The 24,009-nt window shown below is 40.9% G+C and overlaps 5 protein-coding genes across 6 annotated transcripts; 4 read left to right on the forward strand and 1 right to left on the reverse strand.

Annotated features, from left to right (window-relative positions):
• The first annotated feature begins 622 nt into the window (after window positions 1–622).
• On the forward strand, window positions 623–5,780 carry LOC124066498 (peroxisomal N(1)-acetyl-spermine/spermidine oxidase-like). The gene is made up of 10 exons (XM_046402923.1): window positions 623–1,287; window positions 1,541–1,717; window positions 1,868–1,998; window positions 2,115–2,302; window positions 2,736–2,917; window positions 3,445–3,614; window positions 3,881–3,966; window positions 4,082–4,194; window positions 4,619–4,773; window positions 4,851–5,780. The coding sequence occupies exons 1-10, from the start codon at window positions 1,116–1,118 to the stop codon at window positions 4,992–4,994; spliced, it is 1,518 nt and encodes a 505-aa protein (XP_046258879.1). The 5' UTR covers window positions 623–1,115; the 3' UTR covers window positions 4,995–5,780.
• A 473-nt stretch (window positions 5,781–6,253) lies between these two features.
• Window positions 6,254–11,102, forward strand: LOC124066499 (peroxisomal N(1)-acetyl-spermine/spermidine oxidase-like). 2 transcript variants are annotated; one of them, XM_046402925.1, is made up of 10 exons: window positions 6,254–6,666; window positions 7,175–7,351; window positions 8,015–8,145; window positions 8,300–8,487; window positions 8,729–8,910; window positions 9,188–9,357; window positions 9,868–9,953; window positions 10,079–10,191; window positions 10,265–10,413; window positions 10,533–11,102. In XM_046402925.1, the coding sequence occupies exons 1-10, from the start codon at window positions 6,513–6,515 to the stop codon at window positions 10,680–10,682; spliced, it is 1,500 nt and encodes a 499-aa protein (XP_046258881.1). In that variant the 5' UTR covers window positions 6,254–6,512; the 3' UTR covers window positions 10,683–11,102. The 2 variants fall into 2 exon arrangements, with proteins under 2 accessions (XP_046258881.1, XP_046258880.1); XM_046402924.1 differs by having other exon boundaries at window positions 6,258–6,666; window positions 10,265–10,419.
• A 693-nt stretch (window positions 11,103–11,795) lies between these two features.
• mtg1 (mitochondrial ribosome-associated GTPase 1) lies at window positions 11,796–15,826 on the forward strand. The gene is made up of 11 exons (XM_046402926.1): window positions 11,796–12,040; window positions 12,166–12,230; window positions 13,122–13,226; window positions 13,307–13,393; window positions 13,512–13,568; window positions 13,819–13,909; window positions 14,014–14,075; window positions 14,185–14,281; window positions 14,414–14,495; window positions 14,597–14,709; window positions 15,573–15,826. The coding sequence occupies exons 1-11, from the start codon at window positions 11,938–11,940 to the stop codon at window positions 15,668–15,670; spliced, it is 960 nt and encodes a 319-aa protein (XP_046258882.1). The 5' UTR covers window positions 11,796–11,937; the 3' UTR covers window positions 15,671–15,826.
• Window positions 15,827–15,973: 147 nt separating this feature from the next.
• sprn (shadow of prion protein) lies at window positions 15,974–19,019 on the reverse strand. Its single transcript, XM_046402933.1, has 2 exons — window positions 18,172–19,019; window positions 15,974–17,485 (listed from the first exon to the last, which is right to left on the reverse strand). Exon 2 carries the CDS (start codon window positions 17,483–17,485, stop codon window positions 17,018–17,020), a length of 468 nt encoding a protein of 155 aa, XP_046258889.1. The 5' UTR covers window positions 18,172–19,019; the 3' UTR covers window positions 15,974–17,017.
• echs1 (enoyl CoA hydratase, short chain, 1, mitochondrial) lies at window positions 18,946–23,217 on the forward strand. The gene is made up of 8 exons (XM_046402930.1): window positions 18,946–19,127; window positions 20,639–20,836; window positions 20,994–21,121; window positions 21,241–21,340; window positions 21,454–21,558; window positions 22,358–22,477; window positions 22,584–22,651; window positions 22,753–23,217. The coding sequence occupies exons 1-8, from the start codon at window positions 19,037–19,039 to the stop codon at window positions 22,816–22,818; spliced, it is 876 nt and encodes a 291-aa protein (XP_046258886.1). The 5' UTR covers window positions 18,946–19,036; the 3' UTR covers window positions 22,819–23,217.
• Window positions 23,218–24,009: the final 792 nt, after the last annotated feature.

A 24,009-nucleotide genomic window follows, 5' to 3' on the forward strand; every position in this document is an offset into this window, starting at 1 on the left:
TTGAGGAAGTTTAGGTTGAATTAACTTGAATTAATTAGACATATACACCTGTGTTTATGTTAAGTTGGTGAGGAAATACAATTCCACTGAATTTCTGAAAGACTTCTTTCAGTGTAGAAGTGCAGCTTGGCAGTTGTTTCCTGTTACAAAGATTGATTAGGGACACAGAAAAAGGCACATGATAAGACAGAAACATCATTGCTCCTCATATATAGCATACTATCAGAATTACAGCCTACATGCACTTATGCCATGAATAATATTGGGTCAGTTATTGAAGTATCCAGAGTCAATCGTGTTTATTACAGTCTAGTTTCCAATAAACAATGATATACCAAATAAATGCAAACACGGGAAACAACACTTCTTTTAATTATATATAGCCTAATGTAGCCCATATAATACTTCTTTGGTCATAACTGTGCTTACTGGTTACAATAAAGTTTCACAAAAACATAACTTTGCTTTTTGAACGGACGTAAAATTTGTACTGCAATGTAATGTGCGACAGAGCCTGTTCGCTTTCTGGCGTTACACCCGCGCAGGAGGGGGAGGAGGAGGAGGAGGAGGAGGAGGTGAGCTGAGGGTAGAGGGAGGAAGCGCAGTGCCCAACAACACTGGAGGAGATAAGGTCTGCAAGGAGACGCATCAGACTCCTACACCACTGTCATACACTGTTGGCTGCAGTGACGGGGTCAGGGCCTCTATAAAGAAAACCCGCAGCCCCACAGATTAAAGTAACGTTGGGGTGCTTACGCTCATAAACCAGGAACAAAACTAACCAGCAGATTTCTGAATGGGAACTGAACGCGTCGGCGAAAAATGCCCTTTGGTTTAGGCTTAATCATTAAAACTGCAGGTGAAAGAAGATATCTCTGGTGGCTACGGGACTGCTCCTTCACCCGGGCTCCATTGAGCAATTAAATTGACGATTTGCACGACTGGCGGAAGTCATGTTGCACACGGGACAAAGTTCGTGTCCGCACAGGGAAGTCGGCTAACATGCTATATGAGTACATGCATGGTTCGAGCGCAGGCGACGCTTTATAGATGCTACTGCATAGCAGTTCATGCTAGCACTGAGGTGAACTTCGGGAGAGCTGGGGATACTTCAAATGAAGCGACGGGCTAGTATGACTTTGGCTTCGGACCCAACGGTGGTTGTAATAGGATGCGGGATATCGGGAATAGCAGCAGCACACCGGCTCGTCAAAGCTGGATTTAACCGTGTGCGAATACTCGAAGCGACTGCAAGAAGTGGAGGAAGGATAAAAACAGGCAGACTGGGTAAGCGAGTCCTGTGTAACGTAACAGCTGCAGTTTTATCCGGTGGTCACAGAAATCCATTCCCCCTTAGCTGTCGCTAGCTGGAGCATCTTTCCGTAGCCTTAGGCCTGCTGACTGGCTCCACTTTCATACAGCGGAGTTTAGACACTCCGGCACAGCAACATACTGAATGTAGTGATAAACCCCATTGTGGGACAGTAAAGGAAATCATACCTTAAAGTGAACTCCTTACAATCCTGTTTTTCCCTTACAGGTAAAAGCATTACAGAGCTAGGTGCAAGTTATATCCACGGTCCGTCTGAGGAGAACCCAGTGTTTTGTCTGGCCCGAGACTATGGACTCCTGGATCAGGCGGCCCTCGCCCCGGAGAACCAGGCCATGGACATTGATGAACGTCCTCCCTGGGTTGCAAACTGGTTCAGCAGTTCTGGTCAGAAATGCAATATGTCATCAGCCTGTTTTCACACACGTTTCTTTCCATTTCAAGTTATTTGTATAAGCTCCTGTGATGACAAACATAACGTGTCCAGTAGTCTGCCAGATTGTTATAAATATCTTATTTTCTGTGGGTGATGTGTAGGTCAGAAGCTGAGCTCCAAACTCATGAGACCTGCTTTGGACATGTTTAATGAGCTCGTGGATGATACTTGGCTATTTAAAAATAAAAAAGAGTCACCTTGGGTCAGCACTGGACATTTCTTACGATCAGAGGTACATATTTTACAGTGACCAAAATTATTTTCCGGGTGCTAAGATCTGAAAAGTTCTCGATTATAAACTGAAGGCCATACCCCTTTTGTATGTGCGTTCGGTGTGGGTGTGTGCAGGTACGACGGCGAGCAGCAGAGAGGTGGAACAACAAGAGTAAAAGCACCAGGAATCTGCTTCTGTGTGCCGTCAGTGCCAGGTTAAAGGAGGAGTGCTGTGTCAGTGCAACTCACACCATGGACGATATAGACCTGTTGGGATTTTGTATGTACAGGAGTCTAAGTGGACTGGACTGCACATTCCCAGAGTTTGTACTCCACCGTCTCATCAGCATATCCATACATACGTAATAAAGTGTAAACCCATGTCAGACTGAGTGAGGGATTGTATGGTAGCCCTGTTTGCTATTGGTTTACACTGATGAGGTTCCTCTAAAGCACCTTGAGTTAATGTATTAGTAAATGAAAGAAAATCACATTTGCCATAATGCTGCAAAGTTGAAGTAATTTAGAAAATAATTCAGTTGTTTGGATCCATATTTTTCTGAGGCGATTAAAAAAAAAAAAATTAAGATGCTTTTTTGATTGTGCTGTACATTCTCATTCAGATTCAGCAACCCTTTACCATTTGTTTTACAGGGTGCTGATACAGACCCTTACTGACATAAACTAATATCTTGAGTCCAGTAGAGGCCCATGCATTCAGCTTGATTTTAATTTATGCCTCTTTTTTTTTTACAGTGGCTTTGAAGGCCTAATCAAGAGCTTGATGAAGGAGTTTAACGCTGACATGGTGACATACAATCGGCCTGTGCGATGTGTCCACTGGAACAACACACAGGACAGAGTGAACACTGTGACGGTGGAGTGTGACGATGGGGAGAGGATCGCTGCTGATCATGTTATTGTCACAGTACCTCTAGGTAGACTTCTGCATACATCTGCTACTATTGTTCGTCTCAGTGTGTGAATTAGAAAGATTGTAAATTAGACTTTGGCACATCTGTCAAATCTGAGAAGGTTATTTGGGTTGCTAGGCTATTCTGGTGTCATTATTTGGGCTATACAGGAAGAGTAATCATTACAGATCCTCTGTTACATTTTTTTTTTATTTTAATGTCCATCTATATGACATTGTGAAATAATAAATCCTGGAAAATCGGCCAAGAGATTGGAAGTGGATGAAATTATTAGTTGAGAATGTCTGTTTTTGGAAAATCTATCTTATTAAATATTTGGCAAATCCAGATACTTCATCACATTGCTGTAAAAATCCAATGTTGCCATGAAACAATCTGTTTGTTGATTTGCAACATTGGCCACAGTGTTTTAAGAGTATAATTGGTATTACAATATCTGACGGTTGTATATTGTCGTATTATCCCACGCCTGTGATACAGTAGATAAGCATGATTTTTATTTATTTATTTATTTTATTTTTTTTTTGCAGGATACCTTAAGAAGCAACATTCAACCCTTTTCTGTCCACCTCTCCCAACACACAAACTGCAGTCTATCCAGAAACTAGGATTTGGAACATGCAACAAAATATTTATAGAGTTTGAATCGCCATGGTGGGATGCTGACTGTGATATCATCTACCTGGTGTGGAATGATGAGGTCTGTAGTGCAGCCATGAATCACTGAATACATTTACTAGCATGTATACAATCAGTGACTAAATGTTATTTAGTGTGACAGAGTGTGTATCACTGTTGTAGTAGTTTGCAACTTGGCAGGCTGAAATATCAGCCTTTATTGTCAGATTTAATTGATATCAGTCCTGTTGTAGTCAGAAGTCCAATAGTGGCAAATACTCACAACCTGCCTATAAATAAATACCAGTACCTGTTAATTGTTTGTTTTACATTTTGCTGTGTTTTCAGGCGGATATTTTGGACCAGGTGTCCGATATAAGCAAATCCTGGATAAGAAAGATGTCAGCGCTCACTGTGCTCAAACCCTCTGAAAGGTCAGCAACATATTGAACAGCGCCAGCTGCGCGTTCTTCCCTATATAACATTTCAGGGGAAGTTCTCAGATTGAGAGCACATGAATCCGCCTGCTAATACTGGTTAAACCCTCAGGTATAGCCATGTTCTCTGTGGCTGGATTGCTGGCCATGAGTCCGAGTATATGGAGTCTCTTACCGAGGAGGAGGTCCAATCTGCTGTCACAGAGCTCATCCGCACATTCACAGGTGAGTCTCTGATCTGTAGTCACAACCTGTAGCTGCCTCCTGTGGGTGAAAATAGTCAGTAATACTTCACTGTTTTCTTTTTTTCATAAAGTATAATTACAGTGTGCTCTCGGGGATGCCCCTTTCATCTGTTACCGCTGACCCTGTTTACCTGTGGAATCTTTCAGACAAGAGTTTTTGTGCACTCCTCAACTTCTCCGGTCTTTTGTTGCCCCTGTCCAGACTTGTTTGAAACATGTTGCTGACATTAGATTCAGAATAAGCATATATTTACAAATATCACAGTTAAGTTTTACACAGTATCCCAACTTTTTGTGGGATAAGTTTTACACAGTATCCCAACTTTTTGTGGTGACAAAATAAAATTTAATGTAAAGCCTAAAGATAAATAAGACCTAAAGATAAATAAACCGCGTGTGTTTAGGAAATCCTGCCATCACACCGAAGAGAATCCTGCGCTCCCAGTGGTTTCATGACCCCTGGACATGTGGATCTTACTCTCACCCGGCAATAGGCTGCTCAGCGCAGGACCTGGAGAACATGATGGAGCCCCTGCCTACAAAAGGATCACAGGCGCAGGTAACACACACACATATGTGTAAACACAGTACATAGACAGTTTCCAAAATACGACATTGACCTTGAGTGTGTTTCAGCCCCTGCAGGTGTTGTTTGCTGGAGAGGCTACACATCCCTGCTACTACTCCACCGTCCACGGAGCCCTTCTCACTGGGTGGAGGGAAGCTGATCGACTCATTGCTCATTACTCTTACAATAAGTCCCTTTCACCATCCAGATGAAACTAAATGCACATACTGGAATTATACATTTTCCCCCTCAAGTTTTTCAAAGTCAGCGCTTCTTATCCAGTGGATTTTTAAAGGGAAACTCCACTGATTTTTACACATCTTGAGTACTGCATACTGCATGTGAAAATGTGATAGATTACATGAGACCAGTTAAAGGGCCAAATTATCCATTGGAGTGTATCTGTGTTAATTTTGTTTTTTTTTTTTTTTTAACTTTCACAAAATGTATAACTTATTTCCAAGTGATTATGCTAAGTAAAGGAAATATTTCGTCCCAATTTTCATAAACTTTGGGGCAAAGCTGAAAAAGATTACACTACATCCTGTGACTTACATTTGTCACAAAAAGCTGAACCCACTGGAAAGATCTGCTGCTCTCTTGTCATTTTAATAGTATTTGCTGAATAAATTAACAATCAGGAAATGTAATTGCTAACACCTAAGTGCAGTTATTCAAGTAAAATTAACATTGATTGATAATTGATTTCATATTGATTTAGTAACAGAAGTATGTATATGTACTTGCAGTGTTGCAAGGTTACATATAGTGTACTGTAAATTGTTGTCATCATTGTCATAATTTTTCCATCCAGTCACGTATCAGGTGAAAGACTAACAGCTTTGCTCATCTATGTTCATCCTTTTTTGTAATAGAACCTCACAGTCATAGTGTCGTCTTTCTTGTTTGTATTGCAGGAAGCGTCCTGAGGTCAAGTTGTAATTGTAAATGGGATGGTAATAAAAATGCCCTTTGGCAGACCTCAGGGGTCCCCAAAAGTTCCACGTTTACTGTGTGTCATCGTGATTGAAAAACTGTGTGGTAACACAGGCAAAGTAGAGTATCAACTCGCATGAGAAGGGCTTTAAGGCGGGCTCTGCTCTAGTGGTTCATTTCAAGACCCTGTCTGAGTGGGCCCTGCTTCAAGAAGGTCCCATTTATCCCCGCCTACATCCCTAATTCATGCGTCCGATAGAAATTACGTATAAAAAGTTCCCATCCCACACAGAGGAACCATGTGACAAGTGTTCAAGGTGGATTTCACAGCAAATTAGTCCAAACTCTGGTTAAGAGTAAAATTGTTTTAAATATGACTCTGTTTTAAAGTATAACTACTACTCTTCTGTAAGAAATACACAAAGTGAAAGAATGACAATTATCAATTGCAATCAAAACTTGTAATTTCAAAACAAATACTGACTGAAGCTTGACATTTAATTAAAGCATTTTTTAAGATATTGTAGCTATGGCCACGGGAGGTAAGGGGCCAAATACAATGACTAAACATCCTGTCCTGTAAGCGTTCAACTGGGCTCTGCAATATTTACCTACTTGTTAACAATCATGACCTGATTCCTGTCTTCAAGTTACGACTTTAATTTTGAAACTTATAGCCGGAAGACATTTTTTAACCGTTGTCTCTTTGCTCAGTGGGGAGAGCGGATCAGCTCAGCAGAGCCGGATGTGTCAGCTATCATAAAGGTAAACTATGCTGTACTGAGGAATCAATCATGTCTCAGAGTATGAACGCTAAAATAGTTATAATAGGATCCGGGATATCTGGCATAGCAGCAGCACACAGGCTCTTTAACGCTGGATTTCATCATGTGCGGATACTTGAAGCGACTGCAAGAAGTGGAGGGAGGATAAAAACAGGCAAACTAGGTAAGTGATTATGTGTAGAAACTTCTTACCGCTTGGGCTTCACCTACCGTTTTCTACATTTAGGCGACATTTACATGCGGAGCCTGGAAGCTAACGGTTTTCCGTTTCCTCTCAGGACGTTTAGCGTTAGCTTGCAGTTCTTGTTCTTTATCGCTCCGTGCGTTTTTTTTACAAGCCCTGTGATCCATAGAGGAAGGCTGACGTCGTGCAGGAACATTCATGTCATAACATATATCATTGTTATGTAAGTAATTTGAAACCTCTGACCATGACATGCTTTTATTATCTCGTAACTATGTAACCCGTGGGGAATGAGAGTCCGCACTAAAAACACTTGTTTTTTTCTTAACCTGTGTCTACTGTACCATGTGACTAACTCTTACATAGCTGACTCTGTCAGGGTTAGTGTGCTTTAAAAAAAACACAGAATTGCTGTGAATGAGCAAAAAATAAAATAACAGCAAGCATGGTTAAGAATAATAATAATGATATTAAATTCCAACTGTAGGTGACAATATTGTTGAGATAGGAGCAAACTGGATCCATGGACCGTCCGAGGAGAACCCAGTGTTTTGTCTGGCCCGCCAGTATGGGCTCCTGGATCCAGAGGCCCTCAGCCAAGAGAACCAGAGCATGGACATTGGAGGGCATCCTCCCTGGGTTCCCACCATTTTCACCAGTTCAGGTCAGCAGATGTTTTTAAAAAGAACTGACTTCTCAAATAGCTGTCTGACACAGGAAGCAAAATGGTGGGATTTGGGATTGGGATTCAGTTGTAGAAAACTAAAGATGGGGGACTGAGAGGCTGGTAAGGGGAAATCTGACGGCATAACTTGATGCATTATGTTTGTCTTTTTGGGTCTTTCTCTTTCTCTCTTATTTTTAATTATTATTTATTTGTAGCAGTTAGCTGCAAAAAGCATCTAACAAGAAGTGAAAGATAATAACATAATACGCAGTAGAAGCAGATATTTGCTGTCTTCTACAAAAGTTACAAACAAGTTACAGATAAGCTTGAGGGGAAAAGCGACCTTTACATTGTGTGTTTTGTAAAAACCTTCTGGCAATATTGCAAATGCTTATTTAAACTCCATCAGGAATTGCAAGTTACAAGGACAGTATCTACCCACCATCTGAACATGGTATAACAAAACATTATTATTGTTGCATCTCTATCTATGTACCCTCTCTCTCTTTCTCTCTCTCTATTATAGTACTTATTGGCACATGTAGTCAGTGTCTGGATGGGTTGTTGTTTACTTACTGTAGTCTGTGAGTGATGTGATATGTGTCAGTAAGCCCAGTGCTGTTTCGCTTATTAATATTCTGTGACTGATGTAACGTGCAGGTCGGAAGCTGAAGCCTGAGGACATCCATCCTGGTACAGAGATGTTTGCTGAGCTGCTGAATGAAAGTTCAGAGTTTCAGTTAGTGGGAGGAGAACCACGGCCCAGTGTGGGAGATTTCATACGGTCAAAGGTACAATTCTTTCGGCGAGCATAGTAATGATACTGGCAGTTTGTTTGTTAGATACTAATATCTGAGATCAGCTGCCAGCCAACATTGGCTCGAATATCCCAGATGTTCTTGTTAATAAACTACATCTTGTTTTGTTGCTTGTTGTATGGCGCAGGTGCATCAACGGGCTGCAGAGAAGTGGAAAGATGTTGATGTCAGCACGAGGTCTCTGCAAATGAGTGCCATCAGGACAATGTTGAAGGTGGAGTGTTGTGTTAATGGGACTCACAGCATGGATGAGGTGGGCCTGGGGGCCTTTGGTCTCTATAAGACTCTTCCTGGACTTGACTGTACATTCCCAGGGTTCGTACTTCAACATTGCACACATATAGTGCAGCATAATTGTTTGACTAAAATCTGTATTTACATGATGTGAAAGTGTTAGTTATGTTGCACACTACAGGTGTTGGTAACTTACCTGATGCTGTTAATGCATTCAGTGCCTTATTCAGTCTTATAGTTAACTGATTGTTACAGCATACATGTGTGCCTTCCAAACAGCATGTGTCCGACTGACTTAAACATTATTTTCTCTCTTGCGCAGTGGCTATGAGGGTCTAATCAAAAACTTGATATCGGAGCTCCCCAGCGGTTTAGTGACGTATAATCAGCCTGTGCGTCGTGTCCACTGGAACAACACAGAGACGAGAAAAGACATGGTGACGGTTGAGTGTGATACTGGGGAGAGGATCGCTGCTGATCATGTTATTGTTACAGTACCTCTAGGTAGAATCAGATGCTTTCAGTCACAAACACAGTTTAATATTTTCTGTCTCAGAATATGAAATCCTGTGTTCCTAATTCCTAACTTTTGTCCTCAATTTATCTTCAGTTTGCATGTTGTTTTATGAAGTGAAAACAGGATGATTGTTGAAATCGTGTGACTTTTTCTGTCAAACTTGATATAACACAGACTTTTGGCTTTGATTTGTAAGCAATATTATTTCAGGTTTTTCAGTACAGAGTATGACCTCATTTGTTCTGGTTTGCTCTATTTCTTCAGGGTATCTAAAGAAGCACCAGTCAGCCTTGTTCCATCCTCCTCTCCCTCTACACAAGCTGCACTCCATCCAAAGACTGGGTTTTGGAACAAACAATAAAATATTTGTGGAGTTTGATTCACCGTGGTGGGATGCAGACTGTGAGGTTATCTACCTCTTGTGGGAAGATGAGGTGAGATGTGTAGTCAGTGATTAGAAGTGTACATTTACTGTAAAATACTGGTCTCAGTTACACTTCAAATAAAAATTATTGCAATAAACTTAACTTTAGATGTAGGTAAGGCTCACACAGGCAGGACTGTGCAGAATTTCTGTTGTGTTGGGAGGCCTCAGTTACCCATTGCAGTGGTCAGGCTCAGACAGTTGAGAGTCTTGGTAATGGGAACACAGAAAAGATTATCTCATCATGCTCATTTGCCACCAGGAATTCCTTGCCCACTAACTCTTACTTCTCCTAATCCAGCAAGAGGTGTTTTTGGACTAGTTTCACACACCTTCATAATGTCAAACCTCTGCATTTAATCGCTGATTCGGTATCACTCTCCATGAACACAAAAGAGTAACAATTTTGTCTTGTTCTCCACTTATAATTGTACAAAAATGTTGGATTTTTATTCCTTTTTAGCAAAAAATCTTAAAAACCCATACAAATACTTGAACTTTATTTCTTGTCATGATTCAGGAGGCCCTGGTGGACCAGGTGCCAGATGTACAGAGATCCTGGATTAAGAAGTTGTTTGGCTTCACTGTGCTCAAAACCACTGAAAGGTCAGTAACCATATAAGACATGCAAACGCTGATGCTTGTCTTGCTTGTTTATGTTGTATTTAATGGAAAACAACTGGCAAATTCTTTGATTAGGGATACAGTACTGTCTGTGGTTTAACTTTCAGACACGGCCATGTTCTGTGTGGCTGGATTGCTGGGCATGAGTCAGAGTATATGGAGACACTGTCTGAACAGGAGGTGATGCAAGGCATCACACAACTCATCCGCCAATTTACAGGTGAGTCTAAATAAGTCAAAAACGTAAGACAGCCCCTCCTGTCCTGGTCGTTGGTCTAACTGTGTTCGTTTAGGGAACCCCATCATCACCCCGAGGAGAATCCTGCGCTCCCAGTGGTTTCACGATCCCTGGACATGCGGATCCTACAGTTACCCAGCAAAAGGCTGTTCAGTGCAGGACCTGGAGAACATGATGGAGCCCCTGCCTTCAAAGGGATCACAGGCACCAGTACCCACATATTCTTATTAAAACACAAATGAGTGCAGAAAGCATGCATGCCAACTCAAGGGTAATTAACCAAGGTTTAAGACGCTGCATTCCAACAATCTGGTCTGTTTCAGCCCCTGCAGGTGTTGTTTGCTGGAGAGGCCACGCATCCCTGCTACTACTCCACCGTCCACGGAGCCCTTCTCACTGGCTGGAGGGAAGCTGATCGACTCATCTCTCACTACTCCATCAGTCCATCCAAACCACCCAAGTCAAAGCTTTAAATCCATGTTGCTTTAACACAGAGATTTATCAGACTCTGAATAAAAATAGCCTATGTATGGAAGCCTGCTGTTCATTTAAATCAGTCGCTTAAAGGTTTCCTGACCAATAAAGTGTGACACTGCTTATTTAAGTGTAAGAAAATCAGCAGTTATAAGAATGAGGAGTAATTTTATAACTTCATTGTCTTTTGAAAAAGACTGACTTCCCTTTGATATGTCAGATACTGTTAATAAACTATACATGTATTTTTACATTCTTTTAAAACATTTTAAATTCCATTTAATTTGCTAATTATTTTGTTTGTAAATTGCAATTTGTTTCCTTTTGCACTTGCACAAAAACTGGATGTTTGTACCGGAGAACATGCAAGAACTATTGTTTGAATTAATATATTAATCATTAAAATTTCAGGAAAAGTTGTTCAGTGATTCAGTGACAAAGGAAAAACTTTTTTAAAAAAGATTCTAAAAACTAAGCCTTACATGATAAAAATGCACAAGTGTGTACAGGTGCTATAGGTGTTTGACTGAGGAGAAAACAAGGTTGATGTTAGGGCACACCAAACTCAGGACAACTTGCTAATGGACGAACATCCATCTGGGTTATGCCATGTCACTGAAGCTCATAATCTGAGTTTGCCAAACAATATTCTGCAGAAGTACAAAAGTATTTTAAGAGCTTACTAATAACAGTGGCAAGGGCAAAGATGATAAGCAGGGCCCCACCGTACAGAAAGTTGTAATGCATTCATGGGGTAACATTCAATGCCTTTTCTTCCATAGAGGAATCTATGAAAGGAGCATCTGAAAGAGGAACTTTTGCTGCCATTTACTGAAAATGAGTCCAACAGTGATGGAGGAATTAAGGTAGAAGCCGCCTGTTGTTAAATAGTAGAGCACAGACTAAATTTTATATGAGATTTTGTTAGATGGTTTTAAGTTTCTCCATTGAATAGAGCCACCAGTTTATTACAACGAGGCGTTCAGGTCCTGCACAAATCCGGGAGACCATGATTTAAGTAATTCATTTTTTGTCCTGATGGGGGCAGTAATGCGGATGTTGGCGCATGAAGTGCTAAAAACAGACGAGGTCTGACAGCGGAACAAAGATGTTTTACTGCAGTCTCAAGTCGGTATATAAACAGTGTAACACATTACCAGCATGTCTAGTGCAGTAGGAGTTGTTCGGTCAGAGTCAGTCTGACTTTAACCTTAATAAGGTTCATGCGTAGTTATATTTATTTTAACAGGAGCCATGAAACTGTACCAGACACTCCGTAATGTCGGCAAGTTCCGAACATTTTTCGACTTTGGTGAACGGGAAGTAGCTCACTGGTTCCCCGGTCATATGGCTAAAGGTGATTGCCTTGCTTAAAGTTATCTCCAGAATATATGAAATGTATATTTGGAATATTAATATCGTATCTGCTGAGTTTTATAAGTGACTGGTCACATAATGGTTGTAATAATGGACTATTTGCAGGACTCAAGCAGATGAGAGCCTGCCTCAAGAGTGTGGACTGCATTATAGAAATTCACGATGCCAGAATATCCTTTTGTTTACTGATTTATTGTCAGCAGATTTAATTTCATATTTTCTGGTTGTGCCAGAGGCCTGCTGTTTGATAATGTATGTTTAGTACTTTTCAAGACAAGGTCACACATTTTATTTACAAAACTCAGTCAAGCAGAATAGCTAACCACAAATAATAAAATCAAGAAAATCGCAACACAGAAGAGAGTAATCATAAATAAAGTACTGCAAATTAAGACTTTAAAATGGCCCTGCAATCACTTTATTTCTGAAAGCTGTTTTTTAAAAGACTAAACAGTTCTAGGTGCTGTAATCATTTCAGAGTATATGAGCACTGAAAGTATTCGCCTTTGTAACTACATCTTGATACAACCACAAGGACAGCACTTTTGATTTATTTTAGGGGTTTTCATTAATCTCTTAAATAAATTCTAGAAGCAGTTAGAAACCATAGGAGGGATGCAAAGGTTGGAGAATCACAGTGTTCTCGTCTTCTCAAATCCCAGCAGCAGAATTGGATAAAAAAAAAATATATAACTAATGCTAGTAAACAGCAGTGATCTTATCTTAGAACTGCTCCTGGGCTGATGAAAACCAGCCAGAGCTACTGGTCAAATACATGTCTCTAGTATATCTAGTAGTAGTGGAACTAGCTGTATTTCTTGTGTGGCACCACAGCTCTGTTGCTCTCCAGAGCAGTCCAAACTTTAGTTTCAAGTCCTTCTTTATTGCAGTTTTGTGCTTAAATATGTTATCTTCCTAAATTAACACATTAAAGAAAATCACTACCCTAATATCTGTGGCCAGGTAGTATTGTAACATACAGTGTACTCTGTGTCCCAGACAGGTTGGTTCAATCATACTGTTGAAATGAAAACTGTTTTATTTTCTTTAACAATAAGCATATCCCCTTCTCCGGAAGAAACCCTGTGTTTCATGAGACTTTAGACGTCAGACCACACCTGCTAGTTCTCAACAAGATGGATCTCACTGACCTATCCAACAAGCAGGTCAGATTTTAGCAGAGTCACACATCACGAGTGTTTTAAAATCGCTGACAGTAAGTGATGTCTTAACTTTTATCCTGCAGAGAATCCTGAAGACGCTAGAAAGAAATGGGCAGAGGAATGTTCTCTTCACAGACTGTTTAAAGCAGAGAGACGACAGCATCAAAAAAGTAAAGGCCATTTTCATTCTCTATATAACATTGGGCTGTCTGCTGAGGTTTGTCTACAGCTGATACGAGAGAAAGATTATGAGCACAAATATGCAAATTATTCCTGTTTTTTCTGTAGCTGGTGCCAATGGTGGTGGATATTATTCAGAACAACCCACGCTTTAACAGAGATGAGGTAAGCTTGTCAGTGGAGAAATGATTTCTGAACAACCTCGAACATTTTTGTTTCTGAAATCTGGTATCCTCACTGTGAGAGCTGTGATCAATACTTTAAAGCCTTCTCTCCTTTACTGATATGTCATTTATTTAAAATTTTATTTATTTATTTAAAGCCTCCATGCCCCCATTTTTCTCTCTATTCAGATTTTTTTGGATAGATACTAATATATTGGCTTTACTCTAACCTCCTCATGTAAATTTTTCAGAATATAAATTATTGCCTGATGGTGATCGGAGTGCCAAATGTAGGGAAGTCATCTCTTATTAACTCATTAAGAAGAACAAACTTGAAAAAAGGTGTGTATAACAAAGTGCTTGATAGCTGATTCAAGATGATGATTTTAAATAATTTTCACTTCCTAAAATAGATGAATATTGTAATTGCCAATTTCGAATTTCAGGTCGTGCGTCTCGAGTAGGTGGGGAGCCAGGTATAACAAAAGCGGTCCTGACAAAAATTCAGGTTGGTGTAGAAGACATTTTGGTTTCTATGTATGTGTGTTTATTCTTGGTTCATTGTGCGTTCCCATCTGTATTTGGTATTCAGTTATTGGAGTTGTCTTTCTCCTCAGGTGTGTGAGCGACCCATAATTCATCTGTTGGACACACCAGGAGTCTTGCCTCCGAAGATTCAGAGTGTTGAAACAGGCATGAAGCTGGCTTTATGTGGTGAGAAAAATGGGATTGTTCTTGTATATATAATTTATATACAAATTATATATAAATATAATTTGTTTCTATTCTATTTTGGTTTATTCTTCCAATGTGCTGAACAAATTTTTTTTTTTTAATTCTTTCCAGGAACTATTCTGGACCATTTAGTGGGTGAAGACATCATCGCTGACTACTTACTGTATTCTCTGAACAGACTAGGGAAGTTCAGGTGTGAGCCGTCGCGCTAAACTGCGATTGAATGAACCTTCATGTGATCACTGTTTTCCTTTTGCTGCACATTTTTCATTGTATATGTGTGTTCCTGTGCAGTTACGTGGAGAAATATGACCTCCAAGAGCCTAGTGATGACATCCAACATGTCCTCAAATCCATTGCTGTAAAACTCAGAAAAACACAGCGGGTCAAAGCCATTACTGGAGTGGGTAAGAAAATGCTAATCCTACAGATATTCCTGCTACAAAGAGTGTTATTGGTTGGCTGTCTTTCAGTTAATTAAACAGTAGTTCATTGTTTTGGGGAATTATTTTATTTCTTCCCAAAATTTGGATACTGCTCTGAGGCCTGTACAGTGAATATGAAGCCACGGCCAACAGCTGCTTAGCTTAGCTTAGCATAAAGGCAGGAAACTGGGGGAAACAGCCAGCCTGGCTCTGTCGAAAGGTAACACAACCTACCCATCAGAATCTTTAAACATCAGACAATCATTGAACTTTATCTTTACCTTTTTGTCAGCGCAAACAAATTTAAATTGCTCTGTAAAATAAAAAGTGCAGGAAAACCACTCAGTTTGTTAACTCTGGCAGGGTGTAATGACATCAGGAAGTCACTGCTTTGAGCCAAGAAATAGTGCCACACACAACTCTGCATAAGACCAGAGAACTTGTGATCTTTTACATTTTGGTTTTTGGACATGTTAAACAAACAAGCATGTTAGGTAGTGAGATTTAGAGGTGCTCGCCGGTGGAATTTGTTAACTTCTGAACAGAGTCAGGCTAGACGTTTCCTTTCATTCCTAGCTTTTAAGCTAAGCTAACAGGTTGTTGGTGGTAGATTTGCGTCTGGGAGACATGGAAGTCCTATCAGTCTTATCCTCTAACTCTCAGCAAGGAAGTGAATAAGCATGTTCCTACAACAGTATAATGCAAGTAATTTTACATTGCTACCACAAAGCACTGAATTATTCTGAGTACTGAAGAAGTTTGTTTTCCATGTTGAAACACTTGTGCTGATGCAGGATGTTTGACTTGAAGATTCGCCACATAATGACAATGCTCGCCTCCCACAGGGAACGTTACCGTCACCGTCCCAAACTACACAGCAGCAGCTTACCATTTCATAAGAGCTTTCAGGAAAGGAGAGCTGGGACAAGTAATGCTGGACTGACTGGAGCTTTTTTACATGAAGATAACCAGAGCCTGTTTCTGGGTTTTACCAGTTTGCTCTCAGCCTGGATGGGTTTATATGTAACCACAAAATGGGATGATGTAAAATGTGTCTTTTGTAAATTAAAAAAAAAAAAAAAGTAACTTGATTCAGAAACATTTTATCTCAGCGTCGTTTTTGGAATACATGAGGCAATACACCTGACATGGTGTAATCAGGATATTTATTAGCATAATACAGTGATAACAAATTCTTTATTTATTATACACGTAAGTGTCGTATATTAGAGTGCACTTATTGATATGGAACAGTCTGTTGCTCCTGAGTTTTCTACTGCAGGTAAAAAGCTTTTCTGGGTTGATGGACAGAAACTTTTCGGAGACATGATTAACAGTGAAAGCAGCAGTTTTCTATTGTCCCTCCCAGCTGTGATTGTACACAAGAAAGAGAAATTAATTAGCTCAATTTCCAGTCTTATAAAAGGGTATGATTTTTACAAAAATTGAAGATGATTTCACCTTATTGTAGTGTGTCTTCACTAAGCATGTTGTTTAACTCCTGTGCTTAAATTTAAGATTTCCAAAAAGAATGGAGTAACAAAAAAAAAAAAACAAAAAAAAAACAAGAAAAACTCGACTGTGTGTGTGTGTGTTTGTTTGTTTTTCTCTAAAAGCCAAAAGTCCTGGGGAATAATTACACCTGGCAGTTTTCATTTCAGGGCCAGAACAATGCTGGTGTTAACTTGAGGAAACTTTATGGAATGAGTGGGTGCCTCCACTTCAGTGTCCTACATAAACTCCAGGTTGTAGATTTAGAAATAAGTCTGTTAATGCATACAAGTATTTAACCTCAGTTGTACTGAGCAGTGAAATTGGTCACTTTGCATTTCTGTACATATTATGAAAATAAAGATTTTTAAGATACAACTGAGTTTGGCAGCACAAATACATGTAGCAGCGAGTGGTTTGATTGCACTCTTTATAAAGACTTGTGACATTTTTTCTGCTAAAACATTTTCCTCAGTCATATAGTAATCAAGCTTTAGGGAAGGAAACTACCTCCAGTTTCACACAAACATGTAGATTGGACTTTGAGAGGTGAAAAGTCACACTGAATATTGTGCTGGTAATGTACAATTTGTCTGTTGGTATAGATGATTATATTTGTAAAAACATACAGTACAGTGATGGTTTCTGTGGCTGTTGTGTCCTCCCACCACTCATGTTGTGCCTCTAACTGATCTTCCCAGTGCAGGTGACAGCCAGTCCTGCACATTATAGTCAGATCCAGGACAGAAGCACAGTCCTTGATCAAATCAGGTATTTATCATAAAAATAACTCGAACATCTACAGCATACTGTCCAGGAGGAGTCCATACTTTGGGGAGAATGTTGCAATAATGATAGAAACCAGCTGAGAGAGAGAATATCCGTTTTGGGTTGATCCTGACATTAGGGCATCAAAGTAATTGGTCCTGTTGTAGTAATCCAGCTCTTCCTCTGAGCTGTCGGCTTTGCTGCGGCGGTATGCAGAGGCGTACCATTTATCCGCTGTTAGCGCCACGGCTGCCCCTGCTGCTGCTGCGCTCGCCACCCTCACAGGGGACGTCCGCCCTGCCACCCTGAAGCGAGAGCGGGTACCACCGTGGGCACCTCCTCCTCGGTAGCTCCCCACCGTGGAGCTGCGGGAGGGGGACCCCCGAGAGGAACCCCGGGAGCCTCCGCGACCGCCCTTGGACAGCACGGGCTCACACAGGAAAGCAGAGAGGAGGAGGCAAGTCCAGCATGTTGCAAGCACCTGGTTCATTCCTGACATCTGAGCACAAAACAGACATAATACAGAAGTACATTTTAGGTTTGTGTGTGGCGATACTGTGATAATATGTAAAAGAGAGAAATTATCCATCTGTTTTAAAATTAATCTTATTCGATTCTGGGTGGCACAACATTTCAGCTACTACCATCTTGAACTGGTGTAACTCAGATTATACTTCTGATCCTCACTCTTGAGATTTCCTTTGCAGTGTTCAGTGCTGTTGAATGGTTTTCAGAAAGACACATTTCCGTGTTGCAGATTGTCCCTCTGCATTAAAGTAGGCCAGTTTAAAAATAAATATGCTCACCAGAAAAAATAGCTTTTGGCTTTCAGTGTTCTTATTCATTAAATAATATTCCGTCTATGGATGATTATGGGGGGAAAAAGACAGAAGGTGGCATATTTGTCAGTAATAGCCTATAGGCCATCCTCTGAAATGCATTACAGAGATCTAGCAGGTAAGTAGACCAATAAGAAATGTAAAAAATATTTTCATTATTACACGTAGGATATGTTACATACAAATTTGTGCATGCATGAAGTTCATCGTTGTATTGTTAGAAATTAGCCTGTAAGCAGCTGAAGGAATCACAGCCCCATTTAAAAAAAAGAAAAACAAGAATTGTATGTATATACACCCACGGCCACATTAACCAGAAGACTATACCCTGATGGAGAATGCTTACCTTATGTCGGATGTCGGTGTGGTTTTATCCTAGCTGATGTTTTGGACACTCGGAGGAGAGATGAAAGGTAATCGTCACGGCCGATGCAGGCTCGTTCACGCAGATGATTGCGAGAACGCGCTGCACGTTCACAGGAGCGTCAAAAACCGTGATGCTGTCAGACTGAGGTGAGTCTTGACAAAAAGGTTTTGGAGTTTTTAATAGTTTTTTAAATATACATCAGTCTCTTGTCTGTATAAAGTAGCCTTTGATTTTAAGATTATGATAAAATGTTGTTAAGCTTGTTTGGCTTCTGTATGAAGCTGAAAGGGGGCCCCCTGTTGATGAACTTCATAACTTGATATTCTTCTGTGAGATCAAATCACGTACGCCTCGTCCTTTTGTGACAATTCTTACGTTACACTGGGATTTTGTAGTTTGAATCTAAATGTATTTTTTAAATGTTAAATTATTTTTTTTAAAGGATGCACATTATGCCATGCTGGCTTGATTTTGTCAAGCAGAGTTCCAGGATTTACCAGCAAATTCTAGTAATACCGCATGGTAGACTAATATAATACATAATATCTGCTAAGTGTTATTGATTAATGTGTAATCTCGGAATAATTTATAAAGAAGTCAACAATAAAAAAAAACAGCAACAATAAAATACAATATAATAACAGCATGCCATATATTATACCATCCTTCATTATAATATAATGAAGAAGACAATGACACTCCGCAAGCATTAGGTGGCGGTAATGCGACTTTGTGCTCATGCTACCTCGTGGAGAAACACCAACGAAGAAGAAACCGCCAGAGGAAAGAGGTCCTTGCGCTCTTGGAGCAAGTTCATTGACAACAGTCTGCCGTCGTCGCTGTCATGGCCTTCCTGTGCAGAAGTGCTGCTTCGCTCCTGAAGCCCTCCAGAGCAGCGCCGGCTGTCCTGACTGCTGCCCGCCTCTACAGCTCAGGTGTGTGTTTAAAAGGCAGCCCAAGTGCAGCTTGTTGAAACCACATGAACGACTGGCCTGCCACAATGTCAGGAAAACCTGCGTCACTGAATGCGCGACGCGTGCTGTGCAGGCAGACTGCTGGTTCACTTTTCTCCAACATTTATCCATCTGTTTGTCGTGTTATTTGCGCCACTTGAACGATGAACGCGGAACTTGAACGCGAGATAAATCCGTAGCGTCTTGCTGTCATGAGGACCAGACCTGAATAAAGGGCAGTTCCACCCTAAAATGTGATTTACAGGGGTTGTTTCTATCCAGTCTGGATATTATTTATGGACTTGAACGTGTTTATACGATATGATTTATTTGTGGATTTGCTTTAAAGCCAAGGGATAACACGTTAAAGTTAAAACACGTATTTTTTAACATTTCATTGAGACGTCACAAGACTGAAGACAAGACATAAAACAGAAAACTAAACAATGAATCACAAATTCTGAAGCAGGTGTGACTGAAAAAGTAGTCTCAACGCAATGTGACAGCAAAACCTTGAAATATTCTGGCGCATCGATCATTAAAAAAATTAACTGGTCGTCTAATTTTGATGTGTTTAAAAATGTACATTTCATTTTGTGATGGACACAAAGAAATTATTCTGCAGAAAGTCAGACTGTAAAAGTTATTGACATGTGCTGCACACGTGTAGCCTGGGATCCAGCTCATTAATTTGTGATGTCTTGTAAGCCCATGCTCAACAATACAAACTTAATTCCTTCATTTATATATTAATATAAAACTCATCTGAATGTCAAAAAACTGTATGTGACACAGTTGGTGTCTCAGTGTCTGTGAAGCTTTAAAAAGTTTCACCTCAATCATGTTAAGTCTTGACGCTCAGATATCAAGCTTTAAGAGACAGGTGATTGTGGTTTGACGTGTAAACTGTCCAAAATAATTGGATTAGCTCAGAGAACAATGTCTCTTTTGGATGAATTTTCTCCTAAAGGCCTCGCTTAGACAAAAGATGTGCAACCACCAACCATGAGTCTTGTTTCTCTGACTTTGCTCCACCTTAACACAGCTGTGGCAGGTGTAAAGGCCCTGTGTCAAGGTGGCTTCTTCACCTTTTCTTGAATGATTAACTAGGACTTCAGTTTACCTTGTTGTATCAGTGTTTCTGTCCTGAGGATAAAAAAAAGTCAGCTCAGCTTGGACCACTGTGGTGACTCATCATCCGGTTGAGAGCCCACACAGCACCAGTTAATGAGCGGACAGAGTCGTGACAAGCAGTGCACAGGGTACGTGCAGGTCTTAAGAATCGTGTTTCCCCCAAAAAAGGCTTTAAAAAGTATTTAAAGGCTTGATTTACTGAATTCTCAGTTTGATTGTCCCTGCTGGTCTGTCATCGTACTTTCATACTTTGGCCGGAATGAGAGCAAAATGTCTTAAATCGATAAACCCTGCAGAAACCCTTCATATGTGCACAAAAGTGTCATCTGACCATCGACGTTGGTTCTCTCTGCATGCAGGTGGTCAGTATGAGTACATTTTGGTGGAGAAGCGAGGTGAGAAGAATAACGTGGGTTTCATCCAGCTGAACCGACCCAAAGCTCTCAACGCTTTGTGTGACGGGCTGATGAAGGAGGTGGGACGGGCCCTGGATGCCTTTGAAGCCGACAGTGACGTTGGAGCCGTCGTCATCACTGGCAGTGAGAAAGCCTTTGCTGGTGAGGGGAATCGCATGTGTTTTCTACGCATAATTTTTTGTTTCTTTAATCTTTCTTTAATCTGCAAGATTATCTTTAATCTTGCAAGGACCAAAGAATGTGCAGTAAGCTGTTGACGTATCAGAGTTAAGCTCAGGTTTTTTTTATTGTCTTTCAGCGGGAGCGGACATTAAAGAAATGCAGAATCGCACCTTCCAGGAGTGTTATGGTGGAAACTTCCTGGCTCATTGGAACAGGGTGTCCACAGTGAGGAAGCCTGTGATTGCAGCTGTCAATGGATTTGCTGTGAGTGTCTTTTTTTCTTTCTCATTTCCAATGTGGAATCCCATTTCTGCTAGTCATTTAAAGCATAATTTATCTGTATAACGTTCACCTGTTCGTCATTACCCCAACTGAAATCCAAGCTGGGTGGAGGCTGTGAGCTGGCGATGATGTGTGACATCATCTATGCCGGAGAGAAGGCGCAGTTTGGCCAACCAGAGATCCTGCTGGGGACCATCCCAGGTAAAGCCTCATTTTTGTCTTACTTTCCTCCCTGTGCAGACTTCACTATCTTATTCTGAGGTTGGCACATTTTTGCTGTTGGAGCAGCCGTTCACGTTCATGTAATCACGCAGGGGCGGGTGGCACCCAGCGACTGACCCGTGCGGTGGGAAAATCCCTGGCTATGGAGATGGTACTCACAGGAGACCGAATTAATGCACAAGACGCCAAGCAGTCAGGTAACAGCAGAGTTGGAAAGCACATTTACTTAAGTGAAATTATCCAGTATTTCAGGAAAAAAGGAAAGACAGGAGAGGGCGGCACGGTGGTGCAGTGGTTAGCACTGTCGCCTCATAGCAAGAGGGTTCCAGGTTCGAATCCCGGTCTGGGCCCTTCTATGTGGAGTTTGCATGTTCTCCCTGTGCCGGGTACTCCGGCTTCCTCCCACAATACCAAAAACATGCACATTAGGTTAATTGGCTACTCTACATTGCCCCTAGGTGTGAGTGTGAGAGTGTGTGGTTGTCTGTCTTTGTGTGTCAGCCCTGCGATTGACTGGCGACCAGTCCAGGGTGTACCCCGCCTCTCGCCCGTAGTCAGCTGGGATAGGCTCCAGCTCCCCCGCGACCCTGACGGATAAGCGGTATAGAAAATGGATGGATGGATGGAAAGACAGGAGAAACATAAAAAAGAATATAAATGTATCAATGAGGGCGTTGCTGTTTCTCCTTTGCTGCTTAATCCTCCCGTGGCCCCTGAGGTTTATTCTCTGACTCAATGGAGGGGATCAGCTTTATTTAAATGCTTAAATCTTGCTCCATCTCAACCAACAGCAACAGTAAAACTCTCCTTACAAACAGGAGCATCAATAACAACCTAATAGTAATAATATATAAAAACTATAATGTTTTTTTTTTTATAATGTATTTTTACTTTTGATACTTGAAGTAACTTTGGCTGATAACGCTACCACATTTTGTACTGACATGTCTTCATGTATGTGTCGCACTTGATTCAGTAGCTCTTTGTGTTCGTCAGGTTTGGTGAGTAAAGTTTGTCCTGTGGACCAGTTGGTGTCCGAAGCTGTTAAATGTGGGGAGAAAATTGCATCCAACTCCAAACTGGTCAGTGCTATGGCAAAAGAGGCTGTTAACGCAGGTGTGTAAAGTTAGTCTCTACCATTTCAAAAGAGAGGACCATCTTCAGACCTGCTGAACTGAACACATTTGACTATCGTCCTAATTGTTCCTCCTTGTGACCGCAGCTTATGAACTGACTTTGGCTGAGGGTAATCGTCTGGAAAAGCGCTTATTCCACGCTACCTTTGCTACAGTAAGTGGAAGAGTCCATCTGACAGCGAGTTAAGGGGGTTGACTCTAATGTTGTCAGTCCAATCATTAGTGTGTGTGTGTGTCTGTGTCTTTTCCCCGCAGGATGACCGTAAAGAAGGCATGACGGCATTTGTGGAGAAGAGAAAGGCCAGTTTCCAGGACAAGTAGAAAAGAGCAGATGAAGAGCTCGGCCAACATCGCAGTTCCTGATATCAGCAGCTCATCTCCTTAATGAAATCAGTTGAATGATGCAAAAATCCTGATTGGTAGTGGAGCATACAAGCTGTTTAATATAGGATTCAAGGATTTACACTGAGTGCGCAAGAGTGTCTTATCACAGAAAAACCCGCCTGCTGAGCTTCAGTATCCAAAATCAGAGTGTGTGTGCCGGAGTGCAGAGGGGTTTGCAGGTGTGTTGTGGTCCGTGTGTAATGGATGGACCCGGACTTGGTGACTTGTAATGACTTTGCCTTTTCATTTTCAACTGTCAAAATGTTTGTCTGCATTAAGTGGGCAACTTGTTGTCCGTGTACATTTTTCAAATAAAACTCAATAGTGATTTTCAGTGTACTGCAACTGCAACATGAACCCAAAGGGGAAGATACATCCTGTCTGCTGTATGTGTTCCTTACACTGCAAGATAGAGAAGAAAAAGAAGAAGAAGAATCACTTTATTGGCAGTATATATATATTTTTGCATACACACTGACTTTGTCTTCTGCATTTGTGTAACACACTGCACACAGATCGAGTGATACAGGTTGATTGCATATAATTAGCGCGTTCCTATTCCTATATTATTTTAGAGGCTCATTTCTAACTTCTCAAGAAATGAACGAAATCCCGTCCGCTATTAATCTGAGTGTGATTTTAAAAAATGACGCCACCCAGCGTTGCGCCAATGTGTATTTCACACCACTAGATGGAGCTGTTACACAAAGCACAAATTGCACATAAACTCAATGGGTCTGGTGTGCAGATTCGCATCGGGTTGTGTGTAGATAAGCGCTTATGGGGCAAGGGTAAACAGTCAGTGCTAAGGTCAAGTCATTAAAATACCGTGGAAAATAAAAGTGGTCGTAAACCGTCAGGCATTAGCCTTCAGAATCAAATCATACTGTATTAAGTTTTATAATTCCAGCACAACATCGTCCTTCATCGCACTACCAAAGGAAAACGCACTTCTGATTTCCTTACTTAAATTAATAATAAACCCAAATTTCGTCACAGCGTTGATTTGTGGAAATACAAAAATCTCGACTTCAAGGTGTTACAGCCGAAAGACTTGACAAGCTGCCAGTGAAGCTGGTTATTTCTGTTACATTTAACTCTACACAACGAAATGATTCAAATGAAATA

Source organism: Scatophagus argus, chromosome 10, assembly GCF_020382885.2.
Source record: "Scatophagus argus isolate fScaArg1 chromosome 10, fScaArg1.pri, whole genome shotgun sequence".
Taxonomy (NCBI): Eukaryota; Metazoa; Chordata; class Actinopteri; family Scatophagidae; genus Scatophagus; species Scatophagus argus.

Coding starts and splice junctions, on each gene's coding strand:
- LOC124066499 (XM_046402924.1), top strand. CDS start 6,513: ATGTCTCAGAGTATGAACGCTAAAATAGTTATAATAGGATCCGGGATA. Junction 6,667..7,174: donor GATAAAAACAGGCAAACTAG/GTAAGTGATTAT, acceptor TTCCAACTGTAG/GTGACAATATTGTTGAGATA. Junction 7,352..8,014: donor CACCATTTTCACCAGTTCAG/GTCAGCAGATGT, acceptor TGTAACGTGCAG/GTCGGAAGCTGAAGCCTGAG.
- LOC124066498 (XM_046402923.1), top strand. CDS start 1,116: ATGAAGCGACGGGCTAGTATGACTTTGGCTTCGGACCCAACGGTGGTT. Junction 1,718..1,867: donor AAACTGGTTCAGCAGTTCTG/GTCAGAAATGCA, acceptor GGTGATGTGTAG/GTCAGAAGCTGAGCTCCAAA. Junction 4,195..4,618: donor GCTCATCCGCACATTCACAG/GTGAGTCTCTGA, acceptor GCGTGTGTTTAG/GAAATCCTGCCATCACACCG.
- echs1 (XM_046402930.1), top strand. CDS start 19,037: ATGGCCTTCCTGTGCAGAAGTGCTGCTTCGCTCCTGAAGCCCTCCAGA. Junction 20,837..20,993: donor CAGTGAGAAAGCCTTTGCTG/GTGAGGGGAATC, acceptor ATTGTCTTTCAG/CGGGAGCGGACATTAAAGAA. Junction 21,559..22,357: donor ACAAGACGCCAAGCAGTCAG/GTAACAGCAGAG, acceptor TGTGTTCGTCAG/GTTTGGTGAGTAAAGTTTGT.
- mtg1 (XM_046402926.1), top strand. CDS start 11,938: ATGAAACTGTACCAGACACTCCGTAATGTCGGCAAGTTCCGAACATTT. Junction 13,227..13,306: donor CTGACCTATCCAACAAGCAG/GTCAGATTTTAG, acceptor TTTATCCTGCAG/AGAATCCTGAAGACGCTAGA. Junction 13,569..13,818: donor CACGCTTTAACAGAGATGAG/GTAAGCTTGTCA, acceptor TAAATTTTTCAG/AATATAAATTATTGCCTGAT.
- sprn (XM_046402933.1), bottom strand. CDS start 17,485: ATGTCAGGAATGAACCAGGTGCTTGCAACATGCTGGACTTGCCTCCTC.